Genomic DNA, 18,575 nt, shown 5'->3' with positions numbered 1-18,575 from the left:
CGGTTCCCTGGTGGAAAAGAAAGGAATGACAATTACCAGGTTGTATACATTCACCAAAAGATTGATCTTTTCAAAAGTGTGAAGAAAAGGAAGAAGGGGTGGTGGTAAAATTAGGTGATTTTTGTATGAATTGATGCTAAAGTACAGAGAAGAATTAATCCCATTTAGTGATTAAGTGGTTCTACCAAATGACTACAGAATGCAATATCCCCATGAGTTTTTAATGAAAAAAGAAGTTAAAAATTTAAAAATACTACTTATCAGTTAAAAAGTAGTCTGATTCTTAAACAGCAACAAAATTCACATCAGCATCCCCACAAGCTGTGCGAGAAACACAAACCCAAGTCTTTGCTTAGAGCAAATTAAAACAATTCTTTCCAAATCCACATGGTAATAAAGATTGTTTAAACTCTGTTAGGTCTGTGATGTGACATTATTTCTTTATTTTTAAGCCATAAGGCTTTTAAGCTCTAAACTAAAGCCTCATTTATTGTTGTTGCTGGGGTCATTTGTTTATTGTTTTATTTGCTAGAAGTGAAGGGCTGTCTTTTGTGGATTTGGGAACAGATACCAACAACTGTTGTAGCTTTTGTGTTTATCGAAGCATCATCTGGTGTATGTTTAATGTTCTAAAGTGGTGCCTTCTGTAAAGTGGTGAGGTCCAGAGAGGTCTTGAAAAATGATGAAAAGGTTAGAAAATATGACTTAGGAAGGATGAGATTTTCATAAACAGTGCTTCGTCTTCGATTTTTCTTCTTCCTAAATGAAGAAGAAACTAAACTTCACTCCTTCAGATAGGTACCTCTGGTTACTGTGTTTATTTACAAAGTGATACTTCTTTGCTGTTCAAGGAGGGAATAATTCTGAGATGATTGTGTTTACATACAAAATACTGATATATTCCCATGTGTTTGTAGAATAATCCTAAACTGCTCAATTCAAGGACTTCTTTCACCAAGAACATGTTATGCTTGCAAAGATCATGGTGACTGTGACCTCTTAGTTAAGTAACTAGCAGTGGGTTTTTTTTTCTCTATAAACACACCGATGTACCTATTAAAACTAGAAAATAAACAATTATAAATGGACACTTAAAAATTACATTAACATTTGTTTTCCCACACAGGAAGAATTTAATGGAAAACCCGACTCCCTCTTTTTTAATGATGGTCAGCGAAGAATCGACTTTGTTCTAGTATATGAAGATGAAAGTAGAAAAGAAACCAATAAAAAGGGTTCAAATGAAAAACAAAGGGTAAGATTTTGTGTGTGCTATTCTCCTTTTCATTTCATTTTTCATTTCATTTATTATACTGTGAAGTGAAAAAAAAAGTGCTGTTTTTATGTAAGCAATAAAGTGAAACTGGTGTTTGAGATTTCATGTACCAAACATGCCTTCATATTTTCTCTGCTCATCATTCCCTCAAGGCATCTTAACAAATTTTTTTTTTTTTTTTTTTTTAAATATGAAGCAGAAACTTCCTCAGGTGCTTAACCTCAGTGGGTTTCACAGCTGAAGGCAGACTTTCTTCTAAGGAATTGTACTTTCTATCTGTAGAAGAGATTTACATTAAAAGCATACTTGGCTATTTGCTACAGGGTGGGAGAGGAAGCTAATGATTAATAATGACAGCAAGTATAGTAACAACTAGCATTCAGGGTGCTCTCACGGATGGTATGAGCCTCGTGCATGCATTGTCTCACTTTCTTTTCATAATAACCTATGAGGTGCATTCTATTATCGTACCGTTGTAGATGACAGAAGTGACCCTGAGGTTAAATGATTGCCCAAGGTCACCGACTCTAGGATGAGAAATAGTGAAGCCATGGTTCACGATTCTTGTCTTGAATCGAGAACCCACTCTAGTCACCTCTCCCATTTTCTGTCACTTCCCTTCCTTTTTATCCATTACCAGTTAAGCTGCTCCTTCATCCCTTTCCTTTTCTTCAAGCTCTTCTAAATGACAAGACTATTTTTATCTTGCGATAGTAAACCATTTAGTAGGCTAGGGTTATAACAAATGCCTGGACCTTCTGTACCTGAACCGAAACTGTATTAAGCTGAAACAGGACAAAAGGGAGAGAGCATACATGTGTCACTCTTTCCCACTTTGAAAATGACTCCCTCATTCTTTGTTTTGTTTGTTTGTTTGTTCTCACCTCTATGCTATTATATACACACAACTTTAATTGTCCCTCTCTGGACTTTTTCTCTGAAATACATCATTCCTAAATCTATTGATTTCTGCCCATTCTTTCAAACCAGCTGATGAAATTTGCTTAAAATGAAGCAATCGTGCCTGTTTTGTTTTGTTCATTTTGGAAGGGATAAGTTTAGAGGTCTGTATTTGCATGGTATCACAGAGTAAACCCAGGCATTGGAACTTGACATTCAAATTCTAATTCTGCCACTCCAATTATTCGTGTTAACTTTAGGAAATCAATATGATTTAGGACTTACTAACTTTAGGTTATGATTTAGGATTTATTAACTTTAGGAAATCAATAACAAACTGAACTCTAGTGGCTTAACACAATAAAAGTTTACTTATTGCTCATGTCAAGTCAGATGTGGCATCCCTGTTTGGCAAGATGGGTTGGGGGGAGGGGCCTCTGTCCTTTGCAGTCACTCAGGGACTCGGGCTGACACAGAAGCTTTGCCATATTCAACAGGCAGTTTCTAAGATCATCCTGGGCATTAATATAAATAATAGTTTAAGAGAAAGGATGGAGAAAGTACTTGTGCTTCTTTACCACTTTGGCCTGGAAGTGACAACATCAAGTATGCCACATTCTGTTGGTCAGGACTCAGGAAAGTGGAAAATGTCATTTCTGACTGGACAGCCATTTCTCCACCGGAATGCCACACTGTGGAAAGAGAACATGAATCTTTGGCGGACAGCTGGCTTCTTGACCACAGCTGTTAACTGGTTATATGACTTGAGTGAATTTTCTGATTGGTATCCTGTTTTATTATTATTCTTGAGATGCATGTTATTTTTACATTTTGGCTTCTTTAAAATCAGGGTATGTCTTACAAATGACATATCATAATTTCCTTGGCTGAATTTTTCCTATTGATATGTAAAATATTTGTTCATCACACAGTGATGACATCTTAGATTTAGGAAGTGAGATCCAATACCCAATCCATAGGATTGTGGCTAGGATTAAGTAAAATATTATATAGAAATATTATATAAATTGTTAGCACATATTAGATAGTAGATATTAATTCCTCTACCTTTTATTTCCAGTTTTCTTAAAACAGTGTACTAATACAAAAAGGCATGACTCCTCTTTTGTTACTATATAATTTGTATATATGTATGGATATATACATATATATAAATTTACTAGAGTAATATAGCTTAGAATGTTTTATCATTTTCCTGTGGACACCAAGATATATTATGTGCAGTCATAGTCACCGTCAAATACTCATTAAGCATCCATATGCTGGTGGAACTGCATTGAGCGCTATATAAAGTAAGTTAAACAAATCTAATCCATTAAAGTGTAAAGGAGACAGTTCTGGTTTTAGACAAGAGCTTCACTGCCATGGTGAAGGGGCCCCAGAGCTGCTTACATTATTAACAAGTGCTGCATTAGTTTTACACAGAAACATAGGTGCCAGGGTAACTCTCATAAATCAGGAGAAAAAAAAAATCATCATTAATTTGTCAATCTCTGAACTCAACGGATAGATGTACCATGATGTTGGTTTTTATAAGCCGTGCTTGAAGTGCTTTGAGTCTGTTTTTGTGCATATTACTTAGATTCCACCAGAATTTAAAGCTCAGCTTTGGAATCACATATTTATTAATCAGAAAAATATTTGTGAGTTCCATCATGCCTTCTGTCAGGCCTTATTCAGGATTTAGGACTCCACCAAAGAAAGGCAGTTTCAAAATCCTGTTTTCTTTGGGAGAAAAAAAAAAATTATGTCTAAATCATATTGATTTCCTAAAGTTAACACCAAGGTAGACTTTGTCAGTGTCTGATCTAAAGAGTATTGTTAAGTACTTTCTAGAGATGGAGAAAGAGAGAAGTGAGAGGGCCACAAAACATAGAGGAGTAAACATAGAGGAGTAAAAGGCTGCATCTTTCCATGAGCAAAAGAGAAAATATTTTTTCTAGTCAGATCTCCAAATAGCATGTCACCTTGTCCTCCTATATTAGTGAAACTACTTCAGGAACTTCACACCTTCCTTTAAAAAGTATAAATCGTTTACATTTAGATTAGGCATGGGGAATGACTAAGTTGTTTCAATAATATGTGCCCATTTAGCCTGCTGTCCTTGGCACTGAATCACTTTGAATATTTTTTACTACAAGAAACAGGAAAATGGCTTAAGTGCTAAAGGAAATAATTTTCTCACTTAAGAAGTAGCCTAGAGAAAATCATTTCTGGGTTAGGTAATTCACTGGTTTAAAGAGGTCATCAGGAATTCATCACATCCGTCTGCCCTGCCATCCTCAAAATGTTGCTGTTCTTAAACTGACTTTACCTTGTTACAAGATAGCCATTGTACTTCAAGGCACCTGAAGGTGGGAATAGGTAATGCCCTTTTTTAAGGGGGAGGAAAGCTCCCCCTAGAAGGGCCCTAAGCAGATTTCCCTTCACAGTTAATTGTCTATCACGGGTCTGTTCCAAAAATGACTGTTGGCAAGATGAATGGAATTACTTAGCATCATTAGCATAGACAAATGAAGATGAGTCTTTCATCTCTTAAATTGCCTGATCACCCAATACCTGCGAAAGCATCAGGCTTTTCTTAGTAGTAGAGAAGGGAGAAATGACTGTTTACTAGGTAGCCAGCCATGTCTGGCACAGCACATGATTAATTGTATCTAAATATGTTCAATGTACATTGGGAAGAGCAAAGATGTTCTAAATGAAACACATGTCTATATTTTTCTCCAACTGTTTCTGCTCAGTTTTGTCAGTAATGTTTCTTCCAATTCCTTTTCCTAGACCTGCAAACAAGTGGCAGAATCGATCTATTTAGAATTTTGTTTTGTATGACACTTGGTGTCCCTTCAAACAGATGAGTTTATGACCAAGTAAAGGTATAATTCAGGTGACAGTAAAGAGGGTGGAGGGGTCAAGGTAGCACAAAGACAGTATAAGCAATCCTGAGTTAAGTTTATTTAACTTTCTGTCTGCAGAGTCCGTTCCTAAAAGTTAATGGAAAACTTATTTCCTTGAAGCTGATGTAAATTTCATATATGGAGATGTAAATTTGTATTTCATATCTGACTTTAAGAATTCTTTAGTAGGTAGCAGAAGGATCTGGCCAGTGGAGATCATAGCATAAGAGGTTTTTAAGAAATGAGCAATCAAATTAAATTATATCCTTTAACTTCAAATAATGTGAGACAACTAACTGATTGGCTACAGATCCTGTGAGCTTTTAAAACTGTTGTCCCATTGTTTTAGATGCATTATCATGAGGCTGGAAATGTTTGCCTAGAAGCTGGATGAGATCTCTTTGGACATGTTTCAAAGTTCATCAAAAAGTTCTAGTACATGGGACGCCTGGGTGGCTCAGTCAGTTAAGCGTCTGCCTTCGGCTCAGGTCATGATCCCAGGGTCCTGGGATCGAGTCCCGCATCGGGCTCCCTGCTCCGCGGGGAGCCTGCTTCTCCCTCTGCCTCTGTCTCTCTCTCTCTCTCTCTCTGTCTCTCATGAATAAATAAATAAAATCTTAAAAAAAAAAAAAAGTTCTAGTACAGTGAATATATTACATCACTCCATTTACTGAGGTCTTACATTTTTTAGTAAACTTTTATAACAGTGTCCATGAAGATCTTGTACTTTTTTTTTTTTTAGTTTTAGGTGTACAGTTTAGTAAGACTCAAGACTTACAATACCCAGTGCTCATCACAAGTGCACTCCTTAATCCCCATCACCCATTAACCCATCCTTCCACCCACCTCCCCTTTGGTAATCATCAATTTGTTCTCTATGGTTGAGAGTCTGTTTCTTGGTTTGTCTCTCTCTTTTTTTCCCCTATGATCATTGCTTTGTTTCTTAAACTCCACAGATGAGTGAAATCATATGGTATTTGTCTTTTTCTGATCTTGTACATTTTTATTAAATATTCTTATTTTAAAATTTTATTGATATTTTAAGAAGCATTTTAAACTGTGGTTTGTGATTTATTGTGTTTTAAAAAATTTCATTGATTTTTGTAAGTTCCACCTAGAAACCTTGACAAACTCTTTTTAATTCTAATAGTTTCCAATGCATCTTTTAAGTTTTCTCAGAAAAAGACCAATTATCTGTGAATGGTGAGAGTTTTGCTCTACCTTTGCCATTTTTATACTTCTTTCCTTTTCTTGTTGAATTGAAACGGCTAAGACCTCTTGAATAAAACCAGTGATGCATAGTAGTCACCATTATAGTGTTCCTGATTTTATTGGGAATGTTTCTAAAATTTCCCCAAAATATCACACCTGCTATAAGATTTTGGTAGTTTTCTTTAAAAAAGCTTAAGGAGTCCCCTTCTAGTCCTGGACTGCTAAGAGTTTTTATGATAACTGAGTTTTAAATTTCATAAATGCTTTTTTTTTTTTTAAATCTGTTGAGGGATCACATGGCTTGACTTCTCATTAAGTTTTATGTGTATTAAATATATGATTACTGTGGCTAATAGACGATAATTAACAGTATGGATAACTCAAAAATCATTTATTATTGACTCCAGCTTGCAATGTATAATTTTCCTAGTCATTAGCTCCCTACATATGCTAATACTACAATAACATAGTTCATTTATTTATAATTCATTAAAAAGTGTTTGAAGTCACAGAAATAACATCAAGAATAAAAGTAGTTAAAGGAGAAACACAGAGTGACAAATGTAAAGTCCAGGAAAATACAATGAAGCCATGTGTCAGAGTAATAAACAAAATGATTTTTTTATTAACCATAGGTCCTATTCAGAAGTTAGAGTTCAGCTGTAAATTTGCTTCTGAGTTTCCTAGTAGCCAAAGAAAATGGGACATGTTATGTATTAATAACAATATGTTCTGAAGTTTTAACACAATAAAAACAAAACTGTCCAAAAGAAATGTAATGTTCTGAGGATCTCCCAGAAAGAAATGTATTCCATGGAGCCTCCTAAAGGAGAAGACATGATTGAATAGACTTAACATTGGCATATCTCCTCCAAGTTGAAGAAATAAAAGGATGGCAGAAGGGGATTAGGAAGCATCAGAACAGAATAAAATATTTCCTGGAAATGACATGTTTGCCACAGATAGTCCATGAATTGGAAACTTAAGGCTTATATTAAGATAGGTTAAGAAGAAATGATGGCAACCAGTGTTGGCTGGTTTTACCTTCCCAGATAACTTTTGGTACGTGTCCTCTCTTCTGTTTTAGGGAGCAAAATCCAGTCTAACTTCAGTTCTCTAGCATTTTAGACTAAGGCAGAGAGCTCTTCTTTATATATATATATATTTTTTAGTATTTTATTTATTTGACAGAGAGACACAGCGAGAGAGGGAACACAAGCAGAGGAAGTGGGAGAGAGAGAAGCAGGCTTCCCGTGGAGCAGGGAGCCCAATGCGGGGCTCGATCCCAGGACCCTAGGATCATGACCTGAGCTGAAGGCAGATGCTTAACGACTGAGCCACTCAGGCGCCCCTCTCTTCTTTATATTTTTATCTCCTTTCTTTACACCCTACTTGCTTATACTAAGATTGTAGGTTAAAAGGAATAAAGTAAATTAGAATCAGCAGTTTCAAATTACAGCTACAAAATGTATGGCTGGTATAAGCGTGTTTGGGTTTATTTTTGAGTACTCAGCACAAGAGCAATGAATCCAAATCTTGCTTCCTATTCCTCAAGTGGAAAGTGTCCTTGGGCCCAGTCCTTAAAACAGACAAAAAGATCAGTGAAATCCTAAAAAGTAAAACCTGATTATTCCATTTCATCTCACAAAGATGTGGAGAACAGAAAATCCTTTCCTTTCTCTCTGATTGGTCCTTCTGAGATCTGGCCTTAGGTTTGAATGAAGAGGCTGTCATTTGCCCTGGGGATCCCAAACAGTCACCTGTATCTCACTTTTTAAAAGGCACAAGATTAGGAAAAATCAACTATATTAAATTTTCATAAGGAATAGGCTTGGAAGGGATAAATAATCACAAAAGAGTAGCTGCCGTGTGCATAGAGAAGGTGTGTCTTAATGGTATTTCTTAACTTTGATAAGAGGCATCTGCTTTACTCATTGAAAGTAGATTGTTCAGGCAGCATCCTATACCTACTGAGTCAGAATCTCCAGGAGTGGGGCCAGAAAAACTACTTTAAGCAAGTGCTCCAAGTTGTTTGTGTAAGTAAGTACGTTTGGAAAGCGTTGCACTAAAATGTTTATAGTAGTTATCTCAGTAGTGACTTTTTATAAGTTGCTTTTTCTCCCCTTCTCAGAAAATTTCTGTTTTCTACTTTACCCACGGAAAGCATTTCTTTTGTAATTACACCTAAAATGTTAATTTAAAAACGAAATTCAGAAGTGACGTTCAAATAATACTCACTTCCATTCCATGCTTATTATTTAGAATGCTCATCTTTTTTCTGTCCCCTAGAGAATACATATTAACCTACTTGAGTAAATTCCTCATCAGATTGGTCCACTAACATTAAATGTTTTATCACCAACATGTGAATTTAAATTAAGTCCCAATTATTTATTCCGCTTACCGCACCTTTTTGAGCACATGATGTATAACTAATAAATAGTACTTAGTAATTTTTTGTACAGATTAAGTACCTTTAACTTATTCCTTACTCGTCTTTGTAGGCTTAACAAAGATTGGCAAGTTGAAAAATACACTGTACCACCAGTACTTTGCCTAACAAAGTGCCTAACAAACACTTGAAATTAATCTATGCCTATATTTCATTAATCCCAACTGATTTGTACTTTATTATCATTACAGTGTGTCCAGTAATTTTACTTCATAGGCATTACAATCCTTGTTTTTTTATCCTGCAAAAGCTGGGTGACATAAAAAAAAAATGGTAGATTGGTGTTTACAATCATTTTATTGCTGTATAATTCACAAGCCAGTCCTCTACACAATGACTTTATTAAGCTAAATGAGATGTGTAATCTAAGGTGCTTAGGGGCAGAAAGCTTCCTTAATTATGCCAGTCTGTCCTTTGTGATTTTGATTGCTCTTATTCTTTATTTCTCTGACAGCTGTATTAACCTCTCACAAGAGATATGAATAAAATTCCAGTTTCTAGGCTGAGATAGGTACTCTTATCCTTTTTTACTTTGAACCCCCAGCACCATTCTCCACCAGCAGTAATAGAATCACATCCATCTTTTTCGTGATGTGCACAGGTCCTCAGTGATTACAGTCATTTTGGATTTACTAGACTTAGGTTTTAAAAAAAAAAAATCCAGGTTGCAATGCCAATAAATTTGTTCCCCTAGAGACAGAAGAATTTACAGCACAGTCTAAAGTATGACTGGGTGTTTTTCAGAGCCAAAGAGCCTCAATTGGTTATTTTGTGCTGCTAAATACAGACCATAGACTATAGAACATAGTTTAGGTTCATAAATGTAAAGTTTTTCAATAAGGCACATAGATAATTTTTAGTTAAAAAAATGTGTGACCTCATGTTTTTTCAACAAATATTTATTGAACAATGGCTGTCAGTCAATATGCAATATTAATTTTGTTTCATTTTTAACATGGAAGACAGCTCTACCCTAATTTTTTTAAATGTCAAGAACATTGTTACTTATCTAAGTATAAATTCTACAAGGAAGTGAAGATGATGATTTCATATTAAACAGATTGAAGCAATCTTTTCCTAAGTAATCAGTCTTTTCCTGATATGTGCTTGTTTGACAAATACAGCACATATGCTAATTTACTTTAGCTACCTGACAAACCAAGAAAACTGGTTTGATCAATTTTTAAAATATTCCACTAGTTCTTTGTGAATTGCCTTGCCAAAGGAAAATAATAAGAACTGTCTTATTAAAGTAACTCCAAGGTGATAGATTAACATGTTTAAGCAAATAAAAATGTCCTATCCTTGATTCAACTGTTTAAGTATTTATAGTGAGTGGTAAAATAGAGGACATTATAAACCAACTGCAAGGTCTGCCAATTATCTTGAGAGAAATCAGGTAAATATCTCAGGAGTTCTTTATAAAGAACTAGATAAGAACTAAAATAGGATAAATTAGTTCAACCTTTCTGGAGGGCAGTATGGCAGTACATATTAAAGAACTTAAAATTGCATACGCTCTTTGATTTAACAATTCTTCTGGGACTTTATCCTGAGGAAATAATAATGGATGCACAAAGACTGTTCTACAAGGATTTTTATGATAGTGAAAATTAGGAGCAACCTAAATATCCAACAATTTGAGATTTGTTAAATAAATTATAGTACATCTCTCTGAGAGACTATTACCAAGCCATTAAAATGAGATGGAAGAAAAGTATTTCTAAGGTTTTCTGCATCTTTGATACTCACATGTGCTATACACTCTTGTCAGTCACCTCCCTTATTATACACAGAAATGAGGGAAAAGTGAGGAGATATAAAGCTGTGTTCACAACTTTCAGAGTGAAGAGGGGACACACACACACATTCTGTCTCACACAGATATACACATATATCAGATATCAAAGAAGGACCAGGATGACCAAGTGGTATAGAAGAGTGAAGAAGTGGGAGAGCTGAGTAACTCAGCATTAAGATCCATTTCTTGGAGTTCCAGTAAAACAATTTCATTGGTGTCCCACTGAAGGATTAGGGGGTCCCTGGGTGGAAGGTATGGAGGCCAAGTGGATTGGGTTGCCTTTCTTTTTCAGATATTTGGCATTAAAAAAGAAGAGGTGAGCCTCTAAGGCCTGTAGAGGAGAGAGGGTTTTGTGTGTGTGTTTTTGTGTTGTTGTTATTTTGTTTTGATTTGTTTTTCAGGAATAAGGGTAGTTGAGCATGTTTGCAGAAAAAGGGTATGGTAATGGCTTACATGTCTGTATGGCTTATTATGTGTAAAACATGATACTGTGGACTTTTATACCCATGATCACATTTAATCCCTAAGAAAACCTCAAGGTGAAGTTATTTTTTGTCCTGTTTTTGAAATGAAGCCACTGATGTTTGTATGATTTAAGTTCTTTTGCCCAGTGTCACAGAATCTGGATTTGAATTTTGATTCTGAACCTAATTGTTATGCCATTATTTTCCAAAAGGAAAACCAAAACTGGAAGGGCTAAAGGGGCTATTTGGTAGACTAAAATCTGAAAGGAGAGAGTCCCACGAAGGCAGTAAAGAGTTGTAGCCTCAATTTAGTATTCTATAGAGGAGGAGGCACATCTTCTACTGTTCAGCATGTTGCAGTCATGGTGATGCAGTTGATACAACGAAGACAGGAGTAGTTTGTGTTTTGTATGTTAGATAACAGAACTGCCCTCCTATGGGGTTGGTTCATTTCCAACTCTCTAAACCCTCCCCCTTTGTCCTCTAGTAATTCAGACTCCAGGGTGTCTGGAAATCACTTCATGCACTAGATGCCCTGAGCTATCTGGTGCTAGTACGTTCCAGAATTAAACCATATCTCTGTCATATCCTGTAATACTCATAAGTAAAAGTTCATGGAACATTTTGGGGGGCTCAGGAAAGGGAAGCTTAGTTGCTACACTCAGTAATTTGTATTCCTCAATCCATTCCTACATAACAGGCAACCATCGATCCACTATCCACTCCATTCATTCATTCATCAGACATTTATTGCATGTTTATTCTATTATAGGTCTAAGTGCTGAGGATATCAAGATTAAAAGACATCTCTAGAGGCAAGGATGGTAATTGAAGAGTAGGTAGGGCAATGGAAGGATTTAATATTGTTAAGGGTGGGAAACATTTTTTTTTAAAGATTTTATTTATTTATTTGACAGAGAGAGAGGGAACACAAGCAGGGGGAGTGGGAGAGGGAGAAGCAGGCTCCCCGCAGAGCAGGGAGCCCGATGCGGGACTCAATCCCAGGACCCTGGGATCATGACCTGAGCCGAAGGCAGTCGCTCAACCAACTGAGCCACCCAGGCGCCCGGGTGGGAAACATTTTAAGTGTTTGTTGGCTGGGAGTAAGAGCAATGAAGAGGAAAGAATAAAGAAAAAGAAGATATTGCTGAAGCAAACTCAAGAAGAGATATGAAAAGGATGCAGTCTTCTGACCCCAAGAAGATAGATGGTATCTAGCTGTAGATAGAAAGACACCTGCAGGAGTTCACATGAGTGGCTGCCATTTTCCCTTCAAGGAAGGAAGCAAGGTCACTTGCAGAGTGTGCTGGTCTGGAGTTGGGTGTGGAGTGTGAGGAGCTCCTTGAAAGTTTGGAACAGCTCCCTGGTGGATGAGTAGGGGCCAGAAAGGAGACGGCTTTGTATCATAGTGGACCTAACTGTAGTAGTAACCATGAATTTGTAATAAGGCCAGTTAACGCAGTTATATGATTTCTTTCTGCCAGCACTTAATTATTAAAATAGCTGTTCAGCCACTGAAGAAGTTCCTCTTTTGACTGATTCTCCTGCTCTTCTAACTAGAAAGACATTTGTCTACAAGAGTGAGCCTTCACACTCTAACTGAAATTATTCCTGACTGACTTTGAAAGGATACAGAAGACACAGTCATGGATCCTGCTAATGAGACAGTCTGGGTTGCCCTTGTACAGACTCAGGATGAGTCATCTTCCCTGAAGGAGAGGAAGGCAGAGTGTCTGGTGTACTCAGAGCACCCACTCCCTCCACTGTACAGGGATGTAGGTTTGAGGCTAACAACTTTTCCCTAGTTCGTGGTTACTGAACCAGTCAGGATTCTTGCTGGCAAGTAACAGAAATGAGCTCTAACTTAAGCAGACAAGGAATTTATCAGAAGAATGTTAGGGAGCTCATAGGTTCTTCTGAAGGCTTGGATGAATAAACCTGGAAACCAGGCAGCTAGGAGCAGTGCCCCAAATCCCACCGCAGAGCCATTCTGGGAAAGAAAGCATGGTTGCTGCCCAGAGCACTGCTGGTACCACTGACCAGCAGTGGTGCCCCAAATCTGCCATGACCTCTACTTCTGCTACCTCGGGAACTGGCATTCACTTTCCCAACCACCCTCGAATGAGTTCTGCTTGGCCCAGCTTCTTTGTGTCACTAGCTTCTGAGTGAGAGTCTGGAGTGGTTGGTCTGATTGACAAGGCCCAGCTCATGTGCAAATAGCTGAACTTCACAGGAGACCAGGAAGGAGAATGATTGTGTTTTTCTCTGCTATAGTGGTCATGGGCTCTGGGGAGAGTTGAAATATTGGGTGGCCATAAAGAACAGCAAATGCCTGTTAACACTGTCATGAAACACATGCATAAAAGTTTCAGTCCTTCTGTATCAGAAGAAGGTCTTAGATCACTAGACACTGAGTTTCTCTGTAGTTCCCGCCATAGCAAACTATTCTAAATTCTTTGAATTTTCAGTACCTGAAGGATGCTCTCGGGAATGTTTGTAGAAGAGATTAATAAGCATTTGTTGAGTATAGTCTTTCAACAAGCATGTATTGGGCATCTACTCTGTGCCAAGCACCATGTTGAATATTATTTGCAGGATCATAAATGCTTTTATTTTGTTTTTTATTATTTATTTACTTATTTATACGAGGAGGTAGAGGGAGAGGGAGAGAGAGAATCTTAAGCAGGCTCCATGCCCTGTATGGAGCCCAGAGATCATGACCTGAGCCAGACGTTTAACCTACTGAGTCACCCAGTGCCCCTCAAAAATGCTTATTTTAAGCAGTAGTGAAGAAAGAAGCAATCAGGCACGAGAACTGGACTACCATGCAAGAATCAAAATGCAGGTTAAGATCTAGAATGAAGAAATACTACCTGTATAGAAGCAGGATGAGTCTGAAGCAGCTTCCCAAGCTGAGGTTGGGGATATGGCAGGTCTGGTTGCTTGTTCATGTTTAGGGTAGTTGTAGCACTTGCTGATTTTTCTCTAAGTGACTATTGCATGCTCAAATTGTAACAAGCAATTAAAGGTATTACATTTGTAAAGCTCTGGCATGTTGTAAGTACTGTATCACATCATTTATTAAGTAAAAATTAAAGCAATATTCTGTTTCTGATAATTCCACAAAATATGTTAGGGATTCCACTTGGACTCAAATTTAGCCAAATACTAGGTGTATTTTTTCACCTTTTGGCCTCAGGGCCTTTTTCATACAACCGCCATCTGCTTTCTATTTATTAGCTGCTTTCCATGTTCTAGGCACTTTGATAGTAGCTCAGCCTCTCCTCTGCCCCTTGGCAGTTGGCAAATCGTGAATGGCACTCCCTGGGCAAAGTGGTCTTGACTGCCGGATCCCCTGGATTACCTAAGCCATGATCCACTAATTCCTTTATCTTGTTAACTGCTCAAGTTAAAACAAGTTTTTGGGTTTTTTTGGTCCAGCTTTTTCAGTTGTCTTTGGTGGGAGAATTGGTCCAGTTAATCTTCTGTGATGACTAGAAATGGAAATTCTGGTTTATGTGTTTTATGTGGTTTAAATCATACAATCCTCTTGAGAACCTCAAAAGGAAGTTCGTGAGGCTTTCTCCATTCTATAGAGGAGGAAAATGAGGCACAGAGAGTTTGTTTCCTGCCAAGGGTCAAAGAGCTGGTAAGTGATGGCACCAGAATTTGAACACAGGCAGTCTGGTTTTAGAGTTTGTATGTTTAACCCCTGTCTTTACTCATTTTTCTGCTTTCATGAAGCAGTATAGCTGTTTCTTCAAGAACACCAAAAGTGTTCTTCTAAAAGGTTAAGTAAGTCTCTACTTTTACATGCTTTCCTTACAACTTAGGACACAGCTTGACAAAAGCCTAGCCAGATAGAATTTAATATCAATAAATACAGTACATTCCGCATCTTTTCAGATGGCCATGTGACACATATCTATTATCAATTAATTAGTTCCCTATTTTTGTAGATTTTTAGATGTTTATACCTTCATGGACATTTTAATCTTGCAGAGAGAAACATTCTTTTGAATTTTGCAAAATTGTTTATGTTGTTTATTGAATTTGTTCAAGGCATGTAGAGATGAAATATACATATCCAAAATTGAACCATCTGTATGTCTGATATGTCTAGAATGCCAGATCTGGGCTTTAACTCTGGCAAATGACATCAGTGAATGGGACTCAAAAAACTCCATTTGTGTGCCAAACCGCTTATGAGTTTAAAAAAAAAAAGGTTTTGGAATTGTGCCAAAGTTAGAGACTTTTATGCATCCTGAACGGCCAGAAACCCATGGGGACAACCAAGGCCTTCGAGAGTGCTAAGTGAACAAATCACCAACAGCTGGAGCACCTTCGTTGCTTATGTGCCATTTTGAGCAGATCTCTCTTTTCATCAGATTCAAACTGGTTTGGTTTGGTTTGGTTTTTCTTAAAAGACTTTTTCTGTCCTTGGCAAAACTACAGGGTCTAACATATTTTCCAATTTCTTTTGACAGAGAAAAAGACGAGCATATGAATCTAACCTCATCTGTGATGGCCTGCATTTAGAAGCAACAAGATCGGTAAGTGTTGGATCCTTCCCAGTCCTGGGCTGACTGGTGCTCTTGGGAAGTGGCATGTCATTTGGAATGCTGGAGTGGCATTTGAAACGTGCAACTCTAGTGCTGCCTTAGGCTGGGAGGGGAGTCCATCAAAATCTGCATTATAGGATGTATGTTTGTTTCTGATCCAAGTCAGCCTAACTTTTTTAATAGCCAAAGAATGTAATACTGAATGCGTGTATAAATGATTGTTTTCTTCTTTTAAGAGCTTTTTAAAAAGATTTCTTATTTTATAGACAATAGCTTGCAAAAAATTAGAGGATATAAGAATAACAAAAATAAAAATCCTCTGTGTTCTCATTATGTGTAAATAACCTTGTGGTCCTTCTAAACTTTTTTATTCCTCAAAATATATGCATTTTTCCCTTTCAAAAAGGGGGATTATTATTTCACAGTTTTATAATTCGCTTTTCTTTCCGTTAATATGTATTAGATGCATTTTTATATTGACATCTTTTTCTAATGGACACATAACATGACATTTAACAGATATATAATACAATAAAGGGTCCTGTTCTGGGTTAGAAATGTTAAAATTATCATTAAAATAACACTGCAGTGAATATTCTAGTGTTTTTATTTTTAGTCACCAATTTGGATGGAGTGATGGGCAAATTAACAAGTTTGCTTTTCTTCGTTTAAAATAATAGTAATTTTATGAAAGGAATATGAAAAGGAGTTTAATTACTTGCTCAATAATTTGAACCAAGAAATTATCTTTAAGGCAAAAATGTCTGATGGAGTGCAAGTCTGTTTTTATTTTATCTTCATTTTTACCAGTGTCCTGTGTTTTAACTACCAGCAACATGAGAACAATCTGTATGTGTTTTAAAATTATGAAAACAATTGGTTTAGTGTCCTGGTTTGTGTTTTTATTCTTCCTTTGTAGATTTTGGATGATAAGCTTGTATTTGTAAAAGTACATGCCCCATGGGAGGTGTTATGTACATATGCTGAGCTAATGCACATCAAATTGCCTCTGAAACCCAATGATCTGAAAACCCGGTCCTCAGCCTTTGATAATTTCAGCTGGTTTACCAAAGTCCTCCAAGTGGATGAAAGTATCATCAAGCCAGAGCAAGAGTTTTTCACTGCCCCATTTGAGAAGAACCGGTTGAATGATTTTTATATTCAGGATAGAGATACTTTCTTCAATCCAGCCACCAGAAGCCGCATTGTAAGTCTAAACCAAATTTAGTTGCTGTCTTAGAGTAATTTGGAACCTGCTGTTTGAATAATTAGTGGTCTGGTTTGGTTGGTTTAGTTTCATTTTTAAAAGCTGCGCCCCCAACCCCTGCCCCGAAAAGAAAACAGGTTCCTGTTACAATAGTAAACAATAGTTGGTTAGTTACACAGTCTAGTGCACACATTTTATTTTGGAATTTTTTTTTTTTTTAGGTTTACTTCATCCTCTCTCGGATCATGTATCAAGTAAGAGACAATGTTAAAAAGTTTGGGATTAACAAACTTCTCAGCTCTGGGATCTACAAAGCAGCTTTCCCTCTCCATGATGTAAGTCAAATGGCAAAAATGAAATAAAATACCCAAGGTATACTCTAGTGTGAATAGAGAAGGGCTAATCTTAACCTTGAGTTTCTTCTTTCATAAAATGAAGATGGTCTACTGCAAGGATTACAAGCTCATTTAGGGCAGGAACCAGGTTGTTTTGTTCACTGTTGACTCTCAGGCATAGAGAAGGCCATGAGTTTGAATGGGTCAATGAATGGATGATTGAAACAGTAGCCGCCCTGTAGTGCATGTGTAAAGCAGTGCAGATTCGCAGTTAAGCGTGGGCTCTGGGGCTCGCTCTCCCACTTTCTACCTGGATGACCTTGTAAAAGTCATTTAGCCTCTCTGTTCCTCAGTTTCCTCATCAATAAAATGGGGATAATACTCATACTTACCTCATGGAGTTATACTGTAGAGTTACGAGGATTAATTTAATTAATCCCTGCCAAATGTTACAACCATGCCTGGCATATAGGAAGTAGAATGTAAGTGTTAGCTATCCTCATAATTACTGGCAGATGTTATTATCAACCAGAAAAGTATTGGTTCTTTTTAAGCAAAATATGTGTTGGATCTTCTCACTTACCATTTTCTGGAACACAGGCTCTTTCCCCCTGAAATATCATTTTCTTAGTGTGTCCTGGAATATCACAAGGCTTTTAAAAAGGCATCTGTCAGGGTTCTTGTCACGATGGCAATACTGCAGAGTGTTGACGTTTTTTAAGGACTCCGTTCTGAGATGACAGGAGCTCCTCAAATTCAAGAACACTTCTCTAGCCGGTAACATCCCTCATGAAATGAAAATTTTAAAATGTGACTGCTTCAGACCCTTAATGATGCCATAAATGCAGGGATGTTATATCTAAGCTCTTTAAATAAATTCTGTCATTGAAATAAATTAAATACTATATTAGAGAATGCTGTAGCTTTGTTACATTCACTCTCAATTTATCTGAATCTCTAAGACCAAGAAAGCCAAGACTGAGATTGATCTTTGCTACTGGGTATTACACGTACTTATGGATGACGACATTATTGAAACGTACTGTATATGTTAATAAACTAGGACACAAAAGAGCTACTTGATGCACATGTGTGAATAGCAGAGAGCTGGGTGGAGAAGCAGGTTCTGAACTTCCTGGTGAAGAGACCCAATATGGCAGCCTGGCCTGACAGTCTATGTGTTTTATATTTGTGCCCAGCAAAATTAGTGATTATAGCATGACACAGACTTTGGGGACACTTGCAAATAGCTGTCATGAATATTAATCTGGGACGCCAAAGTTCAATAATATTCAGTTGGCATCTGACCATGCCCAGTTCTTTCCCACTAAAGCCTCTTTTACTTGCAGTGTCCCACATCGAGGCTAAGGAGTGATCTCCTGTGGCATTTGGAAGGGAAGTGAATGGAGGTCAGGACCCATGTTAAGGCTTACCTGGTGATAATCTGG

At 37.2% G+C, this 18,575-nt stretch overlaps 1 protein-coding gene and 1 long non-coding RNA gene across 4 annotated transcripts in view; one reads left to right on the top strand and one right to left on the bottom strand.

Moving 5' to 3' along the window:
- The window catches only part of ANO6 (anoctamin 6), a 183,853-nt gene that overhangs the window by 100,857 nt on the left and 64,421 nt on the right, over window positions 1-18,575 (top strand). For both annotated transcript variants that reach the window (XM_045873584.3, XM_045873585.3), the window contains 4 exons: window positions 1,127-1,255; window positions 15,511-15,576; window positions 16,505-16,792; window positions 17,014-17,127. In XM_045873584.3, the coding sequence (XP_045729540.1) occupies window positions 1,127-1,255; window positions 15,511-15,576; window positions 16,505-16,792; window positions 17,014-17,127 (597 nt within the window). The remainder of the gene's footprint in view (window positions 1-1,126; window positions 1,256-15,510; window positions 15,577-16,504; window positions 16,793-17,013; window positions 17,128-18,575) is intronic.
- LOC135364438 (uncharacterized) overlaps window positions 1-18,575 on the bottom strand; it is a 32,389-nt gene that overhangs the window by 13,102 nt on the left and 712 nt on the right. For both annotated transcript variants that reach the window (XR_010411547.1, XR_010411546.1), the window contains exon 2: window positions 17,711-17,913. This is a non-coding gene — a long non-coding RNA (uncharacterized LOC135364438). The remainder of the gene's footprint in view (window positions 1-17,710; window positions 17,914-18,575) is intronic.

Source organism: Mirounga angustirostris, unplaced genomic scaffold (assembly GCF_029215605.1).
Source record: "Mirounga angustirostris isolate CCGP_5_RB_7025 unplaced genomic scaffold, mMirAng1.0.hap1 SCAF_5, whole genome shotgun sequence".
NCBI lineage: Eukaryota > Metazoa > Chordata > Mammalia > Carnivora > Phocidae > Mirounga > Mirounga angustirostris.
The sequence above is the reverse complement of the archived record's forward strand: the minus strand, read 5'-3'. Positions and strand labels throughout refer to the sequence as shown.